Source organism: Marmota marmota, unplaced genomic scaffold, assembly GCF_001458135.2.
Source record: "Marmota marmota marmota unplaced genomic scaffold, marMar, whole genome shotgun sequence".
NCBI classification, from domain to species: Eukaryota; Metazoa; Chordata; class Mammalia; order Rodentia; family Sciuridae; genus Marmota; species Marmota marmota.
Window position 1 is genome coordinate 10,575,719 of NW_026000016.1, and position 17,306 is coordinate 10,593,024.

General features: G+C 34.0%; 1 protein-coding gene across 1 annotated transcript in view; it reads right to left on the reverse strand.

Annotated features, from left to right (window-relative positions):
• Positions 1–4,087: 4,087 nt before the first annotated feature.
• LOC107140247 (mitochondrial poly(A) polymerase) overlaps positions 4,088–17,306 on the reverse strand; it is a 31,399-nt gene continuing 18,180 nt past the window's right edge. The window contains exons 5-8 of the mRNA XM_048809777.1: positions 15,874–16,104; positions 6,451–6,543; positions 6,254–6,327; positions 4,088–4,803 (exon numbers count right to left, since the gene is read on the reverse strand). Coding sequence (XP_048665734.1) covers positions 4,441–4,803; positions 6,254–6,327; positions 6,451–6,543; positions 15,874–16,104 — 761 coding nt within the window. The 3' untranslated portion in view covers positions 4,088–4,440. The remainder of the gene's footprint in view (positions 4,804–6,253; positions 6,328–6,450; positions 6,544–15,873; positions 16,105–17,306) is intronic.

The window sequence follows — 17,306 nt, forward strand, 5'->3', positions numbered from 1 at the left end:
TGGAATTTGCTTAAGATAATACAAAAGTGGTAATAATGGGATTATAAATTAAACAGAACTCAACATGAGTTAACTATCAAATAGGTAATGTATTTATGCAAGTTCATTACACTCTTCTGTATACTTTTGCCCATGTTCAACATTCTTCATAATAAGTTTTATAAAATTATTAGTAAGCCTGCTTTCCTCACAAAACATCAGCCATCTTCAAATCCAACTTTTAAGGTCAGTTTCTAAGATAGTACAGAACTAGCATATCATTACATGACCTTTCAATCCACTCTTCAAGGCCTGGTTTAATAAACTTATCAAACATTAATTAAAACCACAGTCATTAAACTGAATTACCCTAAGCCAAACACCAATAATTTTATATAATAGGAAAAACTTCAGAAATGTAGTAAGGCTATTATAACAAGTTGAACTTGATGAAGAATTTTGGAGTCAGGAAACATAATGCAGATTTAATTTATCATAATTTGTTTCATTTTATTCTATGGCACCCATTATAGTAAATTTTCAATAGTGCAACTTCAAAATAAACCAGACAAAAATATTGTGGAATTTCATTTTTCATTAACTTAGACCTGACCAATTCCGGATTAGGTGCAGGTTGACTATCCCTTGAGTTTCTCAGATTCTGGAATATAAGCATTCCAAATCAAAACTCCAAAATCTGAAATGCTCCAAAGTCAAAAACTTCATGAATACTACACCATGACGCTCAACCTGTATTTTACCATGCCACATGTTTACAACAGTACATTATAAACAGCATCAAGTTGTGTCTGAAACTCTCTTTAAAACAGATCTCAGCACTGCATTTTGAGAGTTTAGAAATTTGCTTATGGGTAGTGGTGATAGGGGAAGTTTAAATGCATTAACCTATAAGTAAACAGAAAAAGTAAACAATGCCTTTAACGTAGCTTTGACCACTCTGAGTATTGAAAGGTGGGTGGATACACAAAGATAACAAAACATAAGCAATCACATTTAAGTATGAAATATATTTTTAAAAACAATCTGTGATTTTATACATCCTGTATCATAGATACTACAGATTAAAGATTCCATCTACAACAGACACTTTCTGGGAGTTGCTCCATGGGAATTCCAAAGGAACGTGGTAATGTTTATATTCTTTGAAATCTGTATCTACAAATAATTGAATTCAGCATGGAAACCAAAATAAGCCTTTCAAGTACTTAAAATAAATTTTCCAATATCATACCAAGGTGAAAAGTGATTTCTAGTCATGTTTTCATTCCTTTCCAAGTATATACTGTAAAGAAGTTCTCATTAACAAGCTTTACATATAAAATCATATGTAAGTCATGACCTGATATTTCCTGTTGATAGCTTTAAACTACTCAAGCTTTACTCTCTTACTAAACACTAAGAAGACGCTTCTGAGGTAAGTAAGGCAGTCAGCTTGGAATCTCTGTGGAAAACTGATGGTCAAATTCTATGTAACTTAATAATGGAACCTATGGTATTTAACTTCGCTTTAAAACAACAACAACAACAAAAAAAAAAAAACAAAACAAAAAAAAAACACCCCATGATCTAGAACTACTTGGCTCTAACAAATCAAAAAACATTGCTTCAACTTTTATTATTCCCCTGCACAAAATCTGTCAATGATTTACCACTGAAAATACATTCAACCCCCTTAACTTGCAATTGGCAGTCTTTCTAGAACTTATTCAACCTTAATTCTTGTATCATGGTAAAAACCACACGCCAGGCATTCTGGTCCTCCAGGTCTCCAAACAAGCTTCTCTCCTTCTGATTTCTATTTATACTGTTCCCTTATCCCAGAATGATAATCCCTGCCTCTCTTCCCATGGACCCATTATTCCTGATCATCCGTGCCAGAAATAGTTTCTTCCTTTCAATAGCACTTGGAACGATCTACTCCTGTAATGTTTACTGAAGAGACTTAACTAAGACCCCATAGCTACTCACCAACTGAATATCAAACTCCATAAAGGGGAGAGTTGTTATATGGACAAGCTGCATCTGCCTGGATGTTCTTTCTGCAGGCTTTGCCACCAAGCATCACTGAGTTTGTTTATTTACGTATGGCAAATGTAGTTTTCCACAACGTGGCACCAGCAGGCTGTAAAGGGGTTGAATATGGCTATACTTTTAAGGCCAAGGAAATTCTATAAATGTGAAATAAACGATATATTTCAGCTTTCACCTGACTATGGTGTAAAGCAAATGAAAGAAGATATAAGTAGTAAATGACAGCAGGGACAAAGTCTTATTTGAACTGTCCTTGTTTTCCCTTCCGTTTTCTGATCACTGGAGGCTTGTGAATGAGATAAAATACACGTTGTTTTCTTAGAACACTTAAGCTAATTCTCATTTCCTAGAATGTCTCTGCCCAATTCTTTAATTTCCTAAATATAGGTAACAATATCAGGAATTATACTAGTGGGCTATAATACCTGGATTGATATACAGCTAAAATAAATTTGATTTAGGTAATTGCATATTAAAACTACTTTCACATACTGAAAATAAAATTCATTATAGGTGAAAGCTATTGAATCAAAGCCTAGTAATACTAGGAAAAAAAACTTGAGAAAAAATTTTAATTTTAATTAAATAACAGCAATGGCAAAAATAACTGCTACTTTATTCCTATGATGTAATAAAAATTATGTTTTAAAACTTGGGGATATAATACACTGAAGTTATGAGAAAACATATTTGTCTGTAGTCCATATTTTATGAAACAGAATTCAAAACTGTACATTTAAAAAATCTTTAAAGACTAAAATTCATCACATAATTAAATGTATTCTGAAAAGTAAAATAGATCCACACTATCAAGTCTGTCCTGTAAATTACAAAAAGAAAGCTAATATACACATATTTTGTGTGCTTAAATAACCAATTTAGACTTAACAGCAAACTACAAAAATGACAGATAAAGTATCTGTGAATAGAAAAAAACTTTTAAAAAGCCAGAGACCCTTAAATAGTTGCTTTTGAATTTTTTAAATCAGTATTGATTTCCAGCCCAACAGAATAAACTTATTAAAAAACAATTTAAAACCTGGCTTTTAGTTTAGACTCTGCCTGCATTAAGAACACTGATTACTTGTTTAGTTTCAGATGTGAAATCCAACAGCACAGCCTCATGGACAGAGAACTTACTTGCTTCATAACAATTCTATTACTGAGTTTCTTATACCAAGCAGAATACATTATAATTTTTGAATTAAAAATTTCAATGCAAAACCTTTGAAAACCCCACCCAACAAGCTCTAAACATGATTTTTTAAGTAGCGAGAAAAATAATTACACACCCAAACACTTGACAGGAGTGACTAGATAAAAAATATTCAATAGGTAACATATACTGTGTTTCGGGTTCTTGATATAGCACATTCCTATGTTATCTTACTTAAAAATTCAACAACAATCTAGTTAAGTGGGTACTATCATCATTCCCATCTTATAGATGAAACAACCAGGGCCCAAGAAGACTCAGTAATTTGCCATGAGCCAGTATGGCTCAAGTCTGTTTTTAAACACTACACTACTTGTTTCTTCAACTGAATGTTACTCTACATTGAATGTAATAAAAATTACATGTATTTCCTATAAGGAGAAGAAAGTTCTAAATAACAGAAGTGAAGGGCTATTGGGAATACCACATCACATTTTAGTAGAAACAGAATTTTATTTTTTAAAACAGAAAAACTAAATACTATTTAAAATATCATAATATTTTTATATATTTGATTTGGAACACCTTGAATGTAATGACCACAGTATATGGGTTGGGTTCATGTTTAAAAAACATAAATATTGGGCTGGGGATGTGGCTCAAGCGGTAGCGCGCTCACCTGGCATGCGTGTGGCCCGGGTTCGATCCTCAGCACCACATACAAAGATGTTGTGTCCGCCAAAAACTAAAAAATAAATATTAAAAAATTCTCTCTCTCTCTCTCTCTTAAAAAAAAAAAAAAAAAACAAATATTCTTGGATATTAGTATCAACTTTTAATTTATATGTGAATAAGAGTACTTTGTTGCTTGAAATATAAAAAATACATATTAAAGAGCACTCCCAAATTCTGAAGCTTTATTGTATTCATTGCCATACATATATAACTAGAAGTCCTTTGAAAGGGTTAGATTCTAAAACTCATCTTTACTATTCAATTTGTATAGTTTATTTAGTCAAGTACATTCCAACCTTCTTTTGTCCATTCCTTGTAGTTGACGTTGTAATAAAATGCCACCTTAGTATCAGCTTGGTCAGGCAGAAAACATCCCACAAAGTTAAGGGGGCAAGTGATAAAGGCTGTGCAAAGGAATGACAAAAGATGAGATCTGTCAACTGTCACATCTGTTCTTCTCAGTAGTCCACAGGCCATTTTGTATGATAAAATCAGTTCTTAAAGCAAAGTAGCAGCCATTACGTGTGAGTACTAATTGTTCTTTTCCCATTGGCGGTTGTGGCGTTTTCTGTACTGTTACTTTTTATGGAGTCTAACAAGCTTCTAATTCTTTCACTCGCAGGCCTTTTGTTTTTCTTCTTGGCAAGGGACTTACTATTTGTGACGGATGACAGCAGTAGGGCTGCCAGCCCCCAGGGCTGGTTACTTGATGGAGAAGGTCGATCTTTATCTTCCTCTTGTAAAATCCAGGCACTTTCTCTGGCCAAATCTACAAATTTCTGTAGCTGACTTTGACTTACATTTTTGCTAATGTTGAGAGAAGTTTCAAAAGGGTTCTGAATGTGCAGAGGAGAAGAATCGGGTTTATTTTGTTCCCTTCCCTATAGATTATGATACAGGAGAAAAACACGTTTAAGTATATGAAGGGTTTTAATGACAAAAACACATAAAATATTACTTCACAGGGTAAAAAATAAATCCTTCCCTAAGAGAGTTAGGTAGGTATACATGTGATATGAATGTCAATGTGTACACTTCTGTTGTCTTTCCCATTTTAGTTTTATGAGTATCTTTAGAGAAAAATAATTAGGTTCATGATCTATGGATGATGATGTCACTCCTCCAATGTCAGGTAACTGCACTAGTTTAAAAATAGAAATATATTTAAAATAATGTAACTCTTTATCTGAAATAACATGAAAGGAAGAGAAATGATAGAAAATAAGATGAAGATACATGTATCTTGGTAAAAACCTATCTCAGTGGCCACATAAAAATACAAAATTAGAATCTTCAAATGTAGAAATTAGTTTTCCAAGTATGAAATGAAAAAGAAAGAGAGGAACAAAGGATTATTCGTTCTATTACATTCGTAAACATCCAATAGTAAGGTTCTTGCACTTAAGACCTTACCTCAGAAAAATATAAACCATGAATCACATAAACAGTAGTGAGCCTATCTATTTTTTCCTCCTTCAAATGATACCACAGATATTACATAAATATTCAAAAACCAAAGATTTGGATTCTCCAGACTTGGCAGCACCTATCTATTCCCTAACTTCTCTCATACCGCTGCTCAGTGGGTGTCATGTCTGCCTGCCATCTCTGAATCTCAAGTACAAAAAAAGAAAAAGAACCTATATGTTTGGTGACCTTTTGCTTCTAGATCACATTCCAGAGCTTTCAGTGTCCCTTCCCGTTCTCCTCCCCACACTTTTACTTTAACAAAGTCTCCCAACAGGAGAGTGAAAAAAATGACAAAAAAGAATATGTATGTTTTTGCTTTATGAAGCCAGATCTAAACAGAATAAGCCCAGAGCTTTCACAAGCATTCCCTAATTGTAAACATATTTTGCCTAGGCTTCTGCTGCGATTTTCTTTCTTAGAATAAAGTCTATCATTAGAAGAACCACGATCATAAATTCATATACTCTAAATAAATTCATTCCTAAGGGCTCAAATCAAAACTTGGGACTTCATATTAAATTTGCTGCATGGAAACCCAAATCTAGTTTAACTGTATGTAAAATTACCTTTTCCAGAAAACTTTTCAGGATATAATTCCACATTTTAAAGAATATAATGATGTCAGAGGTGCCACAGCACTGTGATGGAGGCAGATGTTGAAAGAGTTGCCTTTTGCTCTTCCAATTAACTAGATGAATAAGCTTAGGCAACTTAGACAACTCCTACGGACATCAATCTCCTTACTACTATTACTTTAACATTATAATGAAACATTTGTTAGAATACTCTGAAAACTAAATTTAAAATATCACTACAGCAGAACACCAGATAACTTATAATCAAATATACTAAAACATTTACCTGTCGAATATTTATGGAATTCTTATTGAAAGCGAAATTTCCAAAATATTCAAAAAATTCCTTCAGTAGTAATTCTGCAAGAAAATAAAGTAATAAAAATAAGAAAGTTGAACCCCAAAAGAAATAAAGTTGAACCCAAAAAGAAATAAAGTAATAAAAATAAGAAAGTTGAACCCAAAAAGAAATAAAGCACTTACCTAATGTTTCTGTGTTTTCTGAAGGTTTAATTTTATTCAAGTCACGAATAAATGTACAGTTGTTGCCTTCTATTATACATTTATCTTCTGCATCTTAAATAGAAATTAAAATATTTCATATTATACTTCAAAGATATTTCCTACCTCAGAAAATAACTGATTAAAAAATCAAAGTTTTATATATATATATGTGTGTGTGTATGTGTGTGTACGTCCTATTATTAGAGTTATATATGTTTATAGTTAATAAAATTTAAAACTTGATTTAAAAAGATTTGAGACTATACTACAGTAAAATTAACATTACATTTTTTTCTTTTCTTTTTTTTGAGGGGAGTGGGACTGGGGATTGAATCCATAGGTGTTTTACCATTAAGCTACATCCCCAGCCCTTTTAACTTATTAATTTTAAGACATGATCTAAGTTGCTTAGTATCTTGCTAACTTGCTGAGGCTGGCCTCAAATTTGCAATCCTCCTGCTTCAGCCGCCCAAGATGCTGAGATTATAGGATTATATGCATGCACCACTTTGCCCAGGCAGTACTTCAGAGTGGCTAAAATTCAGTTAATCCAGTAAAACAAATTCAATGACATACTAATTTTAGGCATTCAACTATTCTACTAGTATTATCTAGAGGTAATCATTTCCTAATTATGATATATAGCCATGATGAAATCCCTTATACACTCTAATCCACCTTCCACTCTATAACATATAAAAAAGAGCAGTTTTTAGAGCAAGCTCACATTATTCAAAAGTCTAATCAATGGCTACCTCCTATCTCAACACATTTCATAATTCTAAGGTATTGCTCCTCCATTCTTTCAGTTTCATCCTCCACTGGAGCTTCTCTGTGTTCACCCCTAACCTGGGACTAAAGAGCCACTCTACTATTCATTACTGTCCCTCTTCCTTCCCTGTCTAGCCCACAACAAAGGTGTGCACAGCACATAACAGGCACATAATAATCTGAATGATTACTGATATTTGATTTTGAATGCCTATATTTATACCAAAAAGAAATTAGAAAGACAAACAAGATTCCTTCAAACTTCTGTCTCCTCTTTTTTTGTGTTTTTTTTTTTTTTTGTCAATTTCTGTTACTGATGACTTCTCAAACTTTATTCTAGACTCATACTAATTTTAATAGTGAATCTTACATATTCTTCTACTTTTAGGAGACCTGGGTACATGTTTAATTATTTCAAGTGATCTACAATTTGTATTTTTTGTGACACAGCACCACTGACATATATTGATGATCTTTCAGCAGGTGCTTCTCTTTTTAGGACTATTTCTCCCATTGAAGCTTTACTAACATTCCAGAAATGTACAACCATTAAAAACTAAGACGATAGAGTGTTGCTTGTCACTGAAAGGATTTCAACAGATAATACTGAAATTTGAAGAAAAAAATTATTCTCCGATTCAAGATAAGGCCATCTTTATTTTTTCAAAACCTCTAAGGCACTCAAATCTAACAAGCAGCTTTGCTGAGTGCTTCACCTTATTTTTTTTTTAATTTTTATTTTTTTTTACTGTAACTAACACCCAAACAACACATGTAAGTCCAATCCAACAGCCATTAGCTTCCTACAGCTGTTAAAATTTCAGTTCTTCATCCACATTAACCATCTTTCCAATGCCTAACAGGTCTAGGTGGCTAGGGGCAAAACTATCATACAGCACAGATACAGAACATTTCCACCACCATAGAAGGTTCTGTTGGAAAATGAAATTAGACCTTCTCTCACCCTGCATAAATCTCAACACAAAGTGGATCAAGGACCAAGGCATTAGAAGAGACCCAGTGCCTACTAGAAAAAAAAGTAGGCCCAAATTTCCATCATGTTGGTTTAGGAACCAAATTCTTCAACAAGACTCCTAACAGTACAAGAAGTCAAATCAAGAAGCAATAAATGGGATGGTATCAAACCAAAAAACTTCTTCACAGCAAAAGAACCATGAGGAGAGAGCCTACAGAATGGGAGAAAATCTTCGCAACCTGCACCTCAGATAGACCATTTAATCTCCAGGATATATGAAGAACTCAAAAAACTTAACACCAAAAAAAAAAAACACAAACAAACAAACAAAAAAACCCCCAAATAACCCAATTAATAAATAGGCTAAGGAACTCAACAGACACTTCACAGAAGAAGAAATATGAGTGGTCAACAAATATGTAAAAAAATGTTCAACATTACTAGCAATTAGAGCAATGTCAATTTAAATTACACTGAGATTCCATCTCACTCCAGTCAGAACAGCAATTACCAAGAATACAAGTAACAATAAATGATGGCAAGGATGGGGGGAAAAGATACATTCATACATTGCTGGGGGAACTGCAAAGTGCGGTAGTCACTCTGGAAAGCAGCATGGAGACTCAGAAAAACTTGGAATAGAACCACCATTTGACCTATCTATCCCACTCCTTGGCATACACCCAAAGGACTTGAAGTCAACACACCACGGTGACCAATGTTCACAGCAGCTCAATTCATAATTCTAAGCTCTGGATTCAACCTAGATGCCCTTTAATAGATGAATGGATAAAGAAATTGTGGTATTATACACAATGGAATAGTAATATTACTCAGCCATAAAGAATGAAATTTTGGCATTTGCCAGTAAATGGATGAAAAGTGGAGACTATCATGCTAAGTGAAATAAACCAATCCCAAAAAACCAAAGGCCGAATATTCTCTCTGATATGCTGATGCTGACTCACAATTCTCAGGGGGAAGGAGGAGTGGAGGTTCAGTGGATTGGGATAGGGGACAGGGGGGAATGGAGAAAGTGAGGGGGATTGGAAATGCAAAAGACAGTAGAGTGAATCGGCCATAACTTTCCTATGTTCATGTGTGAATACACAACCAGTGTAACTCCACATCATGTACAACTATAAATACATTCTACTGACATGTATAACTAAAAAGAAGAAGTTTTTAAAAAGATATTAAGTTCTGTTGGATAGTAATGCCTTAGAAACTCCATTCTTGCTCTATTCAAAGATGACATCCCATTACTGTTTAATCCTGTGCCACTGATTTTCTTCTTAAAAATACTGTTTGAAACAATGTCAAATACTCCTAAGTAAATATGAACACTCAGTGGTGAGAAAAATAAACATAGACACAACTTATTTAACGCAGAAATATGACACCTCCCATTACATGAACTTAAAAACAATAAGAAAAGTGAAATATATGTACTTATTAAATCCCTTGATTTCTTTGGAAATCTTTAGCTTTTCATGGATTCATACAGTAATCACTTTTTCAGCACAATACATACTAAAAATAAGTCACTGAGTAATATTCTCAGAGACACATATAGATTGATAAACTTAGCCACATTTTTCAGGAAGCCACATGATACTACAATAATTCATAATTTGTTACAGAGATCACTACTGGCAATAACTGATATTAATAGATTACTAAGGGTTACAGTAAATATATTTATGGGCTGTATAACCTTTTATGTTCATTTGTCTGGTCAAAGGAGCAAGAAGCAACATTGTGTCAGATACTTTCTTTTTTTCCTGGTTCTAATAAGTTATACATGACAGTAGAAAGCTCAATTCATTGTACACAAATGGAGCAAAAGTTTTTTACTTCTCTCCTTGTGCATGAAGTAGAGTCACACATTCATGCAATCATACATGTAACCTGGGATAATGATGTCCGTCTCATTCCACCATCTTTCCTACCGCTTTGCTCCCCACCCCCTTTCCCCATCCAAAGTTCCTCCACTCATCTCATGCCCCACTTCCCGTATGGATTAGCATCCGCTTATTAGAGAAAACATTTGGCCCTGGGTTTTTTTTTTCTTTTTGTTGTTGAGATTGTCTTATTTTGCTTGGCATGATATTCTCCAACTCCATCCATTTACCTACAAATGCCATAATTTTCTCTTTTAATGTTGAGTAATATTCCTTTGTGTATATACACATTTTCTTTATCCATTCATTTATTGAAGGGCATCTAGGTTGCTTCCAGAGTTTAGCAATTGCGAATTGTGCTGCTATAAACAATGAAGCAGCTGCATCACTGTAGAATGCTGTTTTTAAGTCTTTAGGCTATAGATTGAGGAGTGGGATAACTGGATCAAATGGTGGTTCCATTCCAAGTTTTCCAAGGACTCTCCATACTGCTTTCCAGAGTGGTTGCACCATGCTGCAGTCCCATCAGCAATGTATGAGTGTGCCTTTCCCCCCACATCTTTGTCAACACTTATTGTTGCTTGTATTCTTTATAGCTGCCATTCTGACTGGTGTGAGACGAAATCTTAAGAGTAGTTTTGATTTGCATTTCTCTAATTAGTAGAGATGTTGAACATTTTTTCATATATTTGATGATCTACTGTTTATCTTCTGAGACTTGGCTGTTCAGCTCCTTAGCCCATTTATTGATTGGGTTGTTTTTTTGGTGTGAAGTTTTTTGAGTTCTTTATATCCTGGAGATTAGTGCTCTATCTGATGTGTGTGTGCACAAGCACTTCTAATAAATAAGTAGAGGTTGATGAGAACATGAATAAAGGATATAGTAGACATCAAGTTCATATAAAGGCTTAACACCTCTTATAAAAAAAAAGCCCGTATCATGTTCTGTTTTATAATGAAAATTTACTGTAACTAGAATAGCTAAAAATTATATAAAGAGCTATATTCAAGTTCTATTATAATTACTAATAAGTCTAAACCTTCCAGGGTGCCATGAGTCAGCAATCATTAAATGAGAGAGGCCAACATGTGGTTCTGCCCTATTTATTAACAATGCTAACTGTGGAGGACAGAAGCTTAGGCTTAGCAGACATCTAAGGAAAGACTCCAATGTGAGGCTACACAAAATAAAGTGGAAAAACTATTTTTTAAAAAGAGTCTAGACAAAGACCACAACATGAATAGATCATATGATACTTCTGAACATTTCTGAGAAAAGACAGACAATTGGTAACAAGTCTAAGATTGAGTTAATGTTAATATGTAGCAAATCAGGAAAACAAAAATAAGAAAACCATTAGCTCCAAACAATATAAAAAGTTGGGCAGGAAAATTTATTTTACTTTATACCATGATTAGATATGAATAGCATTTATATACTCATAATAATGTAATATAATAATTAAATAGCAAAATTTTGCTATTTGAGGGATAGAAAGGATATGTACACAGTGGGGGTTACAGGAGCAAAAGAGTTAATTCTTCCTCTTCCATAAAGGGAAGTCTTGGGTATCTAAATCTAAAAAAAGGAAAGTAATCCAAGCATTTGATTTAGAAATAAGAAGTTTAATGTCTGAAATAAATTAGTTAAAAAAATTAAAAGTAGTTAGCCACCCATGGAGCAAGATAAAAGAAGTAGAAAGAAAAGGTTCAGAAGGTAAGTTACTGTTACGAAATTTGTAAAATTAGTTTACTCTTTAACTATGTGTCTGTAACTTCAACAAAAAAATGAAACATTTTTAAAATGTTATTTTCATTATTAGATTGTTAACCCTAGTAAGAGTGAAGTCAATACCAGTGTGCATATATTTGAGTATTATACACACACACACACACACACACAAAGAACTCATTACCAGAATATATGAAGAGTTCCCACAAATGAATAATACAAATATCCCAAAATAAGATGGGCAAAGGCTTACAGAAGCTTTTTATGAAGTACTCAAATGGCTAAAAAGAGACATGAGAAGATGCTCAACTTCATTAGTCAACAGAGAAAAGGAAATTAAAAGCACACCATGATGCCATTACACAAGCACTAAGAAAAGCCAACTTATATATAGTATCAGATGTCTGCAAAGACAAAGAAAAGCTAGAACTTATATATAATATGCATGGGAGTTTATACTTTGGAATACTATTTGGTAATATCCACTAAAGCTGAATATACCCAAATTCTAAGATTCAGGAATTCTACTCCTAGTATATACCTGACAGAAATGAATGCCCATGTTTACCAAAAGATATGTGCCAGAAAGTTCCTATCAATGGATATTTGTTATAGTTTCAAACTACAAATTACTCAGCTACCCACCAAAAATAGAATTAAAACATTTTTGGCACATCCATATAATGAAATACTATATACCAAGGAGAACTAATAGTTCACAAATACACTAAAAATATGTATGCATCTCCCAAAACTAATGTTAAGCAGGACAAAGACACAAAAAGAATACATCCCATATGATGCTATCTATAAACAGTTAAAAATCTCTGCTGTTAGGAAGGGTGGGGCGGAGTAGGGCCTCAAAGGAAGCATAGCTGGAATTTCTAGAGCATTTTATCTAATCTGGTGGTGGTTACTGATATGTTCCGTTTGTGAAAATTAGTATGTATACATGCACTTCAACATGTATTTATATTTCAGTTTAAAAAGTGTAAGTTCTGAAAAGTGTGTGGGTTTTAATCCTAGCTCTATTAATTACCCTCTAGTTATGTGACCTTAAGAAATTTAGAAAACTTCTCAGTCTTATTTTCCTCAGCTACAAAATGAAAATAGTAATACTGTCTCATAAGTTTACTGGGAGGACAGAACAAAATGCTGAATACAATTTTTTAGCCAAATGCCTGGCATAAAGCTAGCCTTCAAGAAATTGTTACTGGGTCATAAATTAAAGCTCTCCTCTCTGCTGGGGTCTCTGCATCAATACTGATAATAACACTGCCCAGTCATTTCTTCCTCAACTTCTTAATTCATCACTGAGGACCCAGACTAACAAAACTCTTACCAACCAATGTTTATAAGAGGAAAACATTAGATATAAGCACTAAGCACAGAAATAAATTTAACAAAGGTAGCAAAGCCAAAAAAGATGGAGGATAAAAGAAAATAAGACACATGGAGGAAAGTAGTAGGAAACACAAAGATACAGAAAAACTCGAGTAACTATAATATAAAGGTTCCCATTGTAGTCCACCTTGTTGAATACAAATATTAAAATGTTCATCCAATTAAGTTTGAAAGATATTTACTAAACTTGTACTATAGACTCAATTGTATGCTAAGGCAAACAAAGACAGTCTGCTGTAGTAAAAGCTTTACCCAGTTGAGTTGGGCAGATAAAAGAACAGCAACAATCTAACAGCTGTTCCCGTACAGGTGTGGAGCACTTAGAAGGCAACAGAAGAGCACACTACTTCTCGAAGGCAGGAAGGACAGCCAGGGAGGACCTAACAAACGAGATCTACACTGCACTGAGTTTGTCTGCTTTCTTCCATGGCTAATCTTGTGGAAGCTCTCCAGGTAAAACAGAAGGTAAGGAGGTGGCCATCACAGACAAAGGCAGACATATGAAAAAGCATGAAAGAACTGACATCAGCAAGTTTAGAGTGCTCACAGAAATCAATGTAAGAGATAAAAGAGAAGACCACAAAGGGCCTACATACAATGCTGAAAAGTTTGGGCTTTATGTTAACCTAAGTTCAAAACAGTGCTAGAAGTTCTGGAGGTGTTCCAAGGATTCATGCTGTCCTCTATTAATAAATAAAGACAATTTTTTTCATTTTTTTTAGTTACTTCTACAGATGGACACAATCCCTTTATTTATTTTTATGTGGTGCTGAGGATCGAACCCACTGCCTCACACATATGAGGCAAGTGCTCTACCACTGTGCTACAACCCCAGCCTCTCTTAAAACTTATTTTTCAATAGATTAAAATAAAAACAACATGTAATTTTAAATTTGTTCACAAATCATATTTTTTCCAAAATAATTATTGGAAATATTTTTAAGATTTTAAGCTTAAAAATTTTTTTTAAAAATGCTTTTTTAGTGTCGACAGACCTTTATTAATTTATTTTTACGTGGTTCTGAAAATTGAAACCCAGTACTTCACACATGCTAGGCAAGCGCTTGCTCTACCACAGAGCCATAAACACAGCCCTACTTTAAAAATTTTTTTGAGGGATTTCAAAAGACCTAACATTATCAGATAGGTCTTTTTGAAAAGTTACTTTGTTAGGTAAGAACAGATGGTAGGATGCAAACTACAGGGGAAAAGACTATAAGTCCTAAAAGGAGGGACAACAAGGAACTGACTCAGGTAGAGTAGGAAATATTTGTAATACTGGAAGAGAACAATTAGGATGCTCATAGTACTCGGCCCCTAACTTAAACCTGCCTCAGTTATTCCTCCTTTTTGTAGCTTTTTCTCTGTTTTTGAACTCAAAAAATTTCATGATTTTTCCCCACAATGATTTATACTAAGCATCAGTGCACACACACAGCAGTAATAAAAGAAAGGTTACTTATAGGTTGCTTATTAGTAAGATTCTACCAGTACTTTGTTTGAGTATACCTTACCTTTTCAGTAGAACATCATCTACATTCCCACTGCTCCAAAAATAACACCTGACACCTAATGATCAACAAACACTAACTGAAAAGATGATACCAAGGGATGAAATGAGCACAGGCATGGATGTTGCTCTTTATTTCAACTTCAAAAGTGACACACATGAGTATCACCCTACCCCTCTGAAAACTTCCTACTTTCCATTAACTTATCACAGCTTTCTTAAAAGCCCAATTTCAAACTATACTAACACTTACAAGTGTTCACAGGAAGGGATTACTTCTAATTTGGATAATATGGGAAGGCAGCACAGAATAAACTGCTTATTATGAGAGGAGACGTTCCAGGCAGAAAAACACCAAGATAAAATGTCATGAGACTAATCACAGCATTGGTTGGATTGTGGAAACACATGAAGACAAACAGTGGAAAAACGAGACTGGAAAACTGTATTGTAGCTAGATATCTAAAGGTTTTAAGTGCCACACTAAATAGTTTGAGATTCATTACAAAGAGAATAAAATCCCCTTTAATGTTACTGCAGACAGGGAAAATTCAAGGATGAACTTAAAATAATTATCTGGCAACAATATGTAGGATGGATAAAAGATAGAAGTGTGTATGTGTATATATATATATATTTCCAATATATTAATCCCTTAATTATCTTCCTTTCAGAAATTAGAACTACAATATTTTACTATAATTCTGGAAAGAATTCATATTTAGAAAGCTACCTCTGAAACTGTGCTCCAATCAAAAGCTGTATTTGGGAATTTTTTTTTTTTTTTAAACTCAGTTAACTAAGGGAGAGGCTCTGATTTGTCCCATGACTGTTGTAAACAACCTAGGCAGTTGACACAAATAAAACAGAACTCTCAAAATTTGGAAAAGCCCTGGCTCTGTAAATCAAATCTTCTCATGACCCCTGGTGGCCATTAAAAAGAATAAAAGAGCACTTAACCTTCAGATCCACAATTTAACTTTTGGATTTAAAGATAACATTATACGACTAAAAATCAGATATTTAGGGCTTTAATAATGCATGGCAATTTAACTTCATTCATAATGTCAAAAGAGAAAATTCAGAAGACTGCTTGTAGTCTTACCTGCTAGGGTTTTTAGGGAATCTAGTGTTGGAAGTATAGGGGGTGATCTTTGCTGGAGAAAAAAGATTACCATCACTGTAAGAGAGAAATTTGTAATCCAAGCACCAGGAATACTAGTCGTTAAGGAATGTGCTCGAGCCCAACATCGCACACTGAACACCAAGGCTCTTACTCTTGAATCCAAGGCACCATAGATATAAAGGAGTTCAGAACTTTTCAAGGCAATCCTTCAAAAAAGAAAACAAAAAGAATTTTCAGCCCCCAAAGTTACTATCCAAGTTTCAAGTAAACATACAAATGTGAAATTATCTAAATACCTTACTACATCTGAATGTACCGAGAACACCATGATGAAATAATCAGAAGCATTAGGTATCAGCAACATAAAATTCAATGTAAATGGTCTAATATCAATACACTTATTACCATTAAAACATCCTTTTAAAAACTGACAATCACAATGAAATTTTAAAGCTCAGATTTTTAATGTTTTTTTTTACTTGTTCTTTTTAGCTACACATGACAGAATATACTGTGACATATTATACATATATGGAGTATAACTTCCCATTCTTGTGGTTGTACATGGTGTAGAGTTATCATGTATTCACATATGAACATAGGAAAGTTATATCCCATTCATTCCACTGTTCTTCCTATTCCTATCCCCACTCCCATCTCTTCATTGCCCTTTGTCTAATCCAATGAACTTCTATTCTCCCCAACCCCACCTCTTATTGTATGTTAGCATCTGCACATCAGAGCCTTTGGTTTTCTGGGACTGGATTATCTCGCTTAGCATGACAGTCTCCAGTTCCATCCATCTAACAGCAAATACCCTAATTTCATTCTTCTTTATGGCTGAGTAATATTACTATTCCATTGTGTATATATACCACAATTTCTTTATCCATTCATCTATTAAAGGGCATCTAGGTTGATTCCATAGCTTAAAATTGTGAAGTGAGCTGCTGTGAACATTGATGTGGCCATATCACTGTAGTATGTTGACTTTAAATCCTTTGGGTACATGCCAGGAGTGGGATAGATGAGTCAAATGGTGGTTCCATTCCAAATTTTCAAGTCTCCTTACTGCTTTCCAGAGTGACTACACCACTTGCAGTTCCACCAGCAATGTATGAATGTATCTTTTCCCCCACATCCTTGCCAACATTTGTTACTTGTATTCTTGGTAATTGTTGTTCTGACTGAAGTGAGATGGAATCTCATTCAGTGTAGTTTTAATTTACATTGCTCTAATTGCTAGTGATATTGAACATTTTTTCACATATTTGTTGACCATTCATATTTCTTCTTCTGTGAAGTGTTTGTTGTTGAGTTCCTTAGCCTGTTTACTGATTGGGTTATTTGGGCTTTTCTTTTTTTGGAGGGGGGTGGTTATTTGGTTGTTTTTTTTTTTTTTTTTTGGTGCT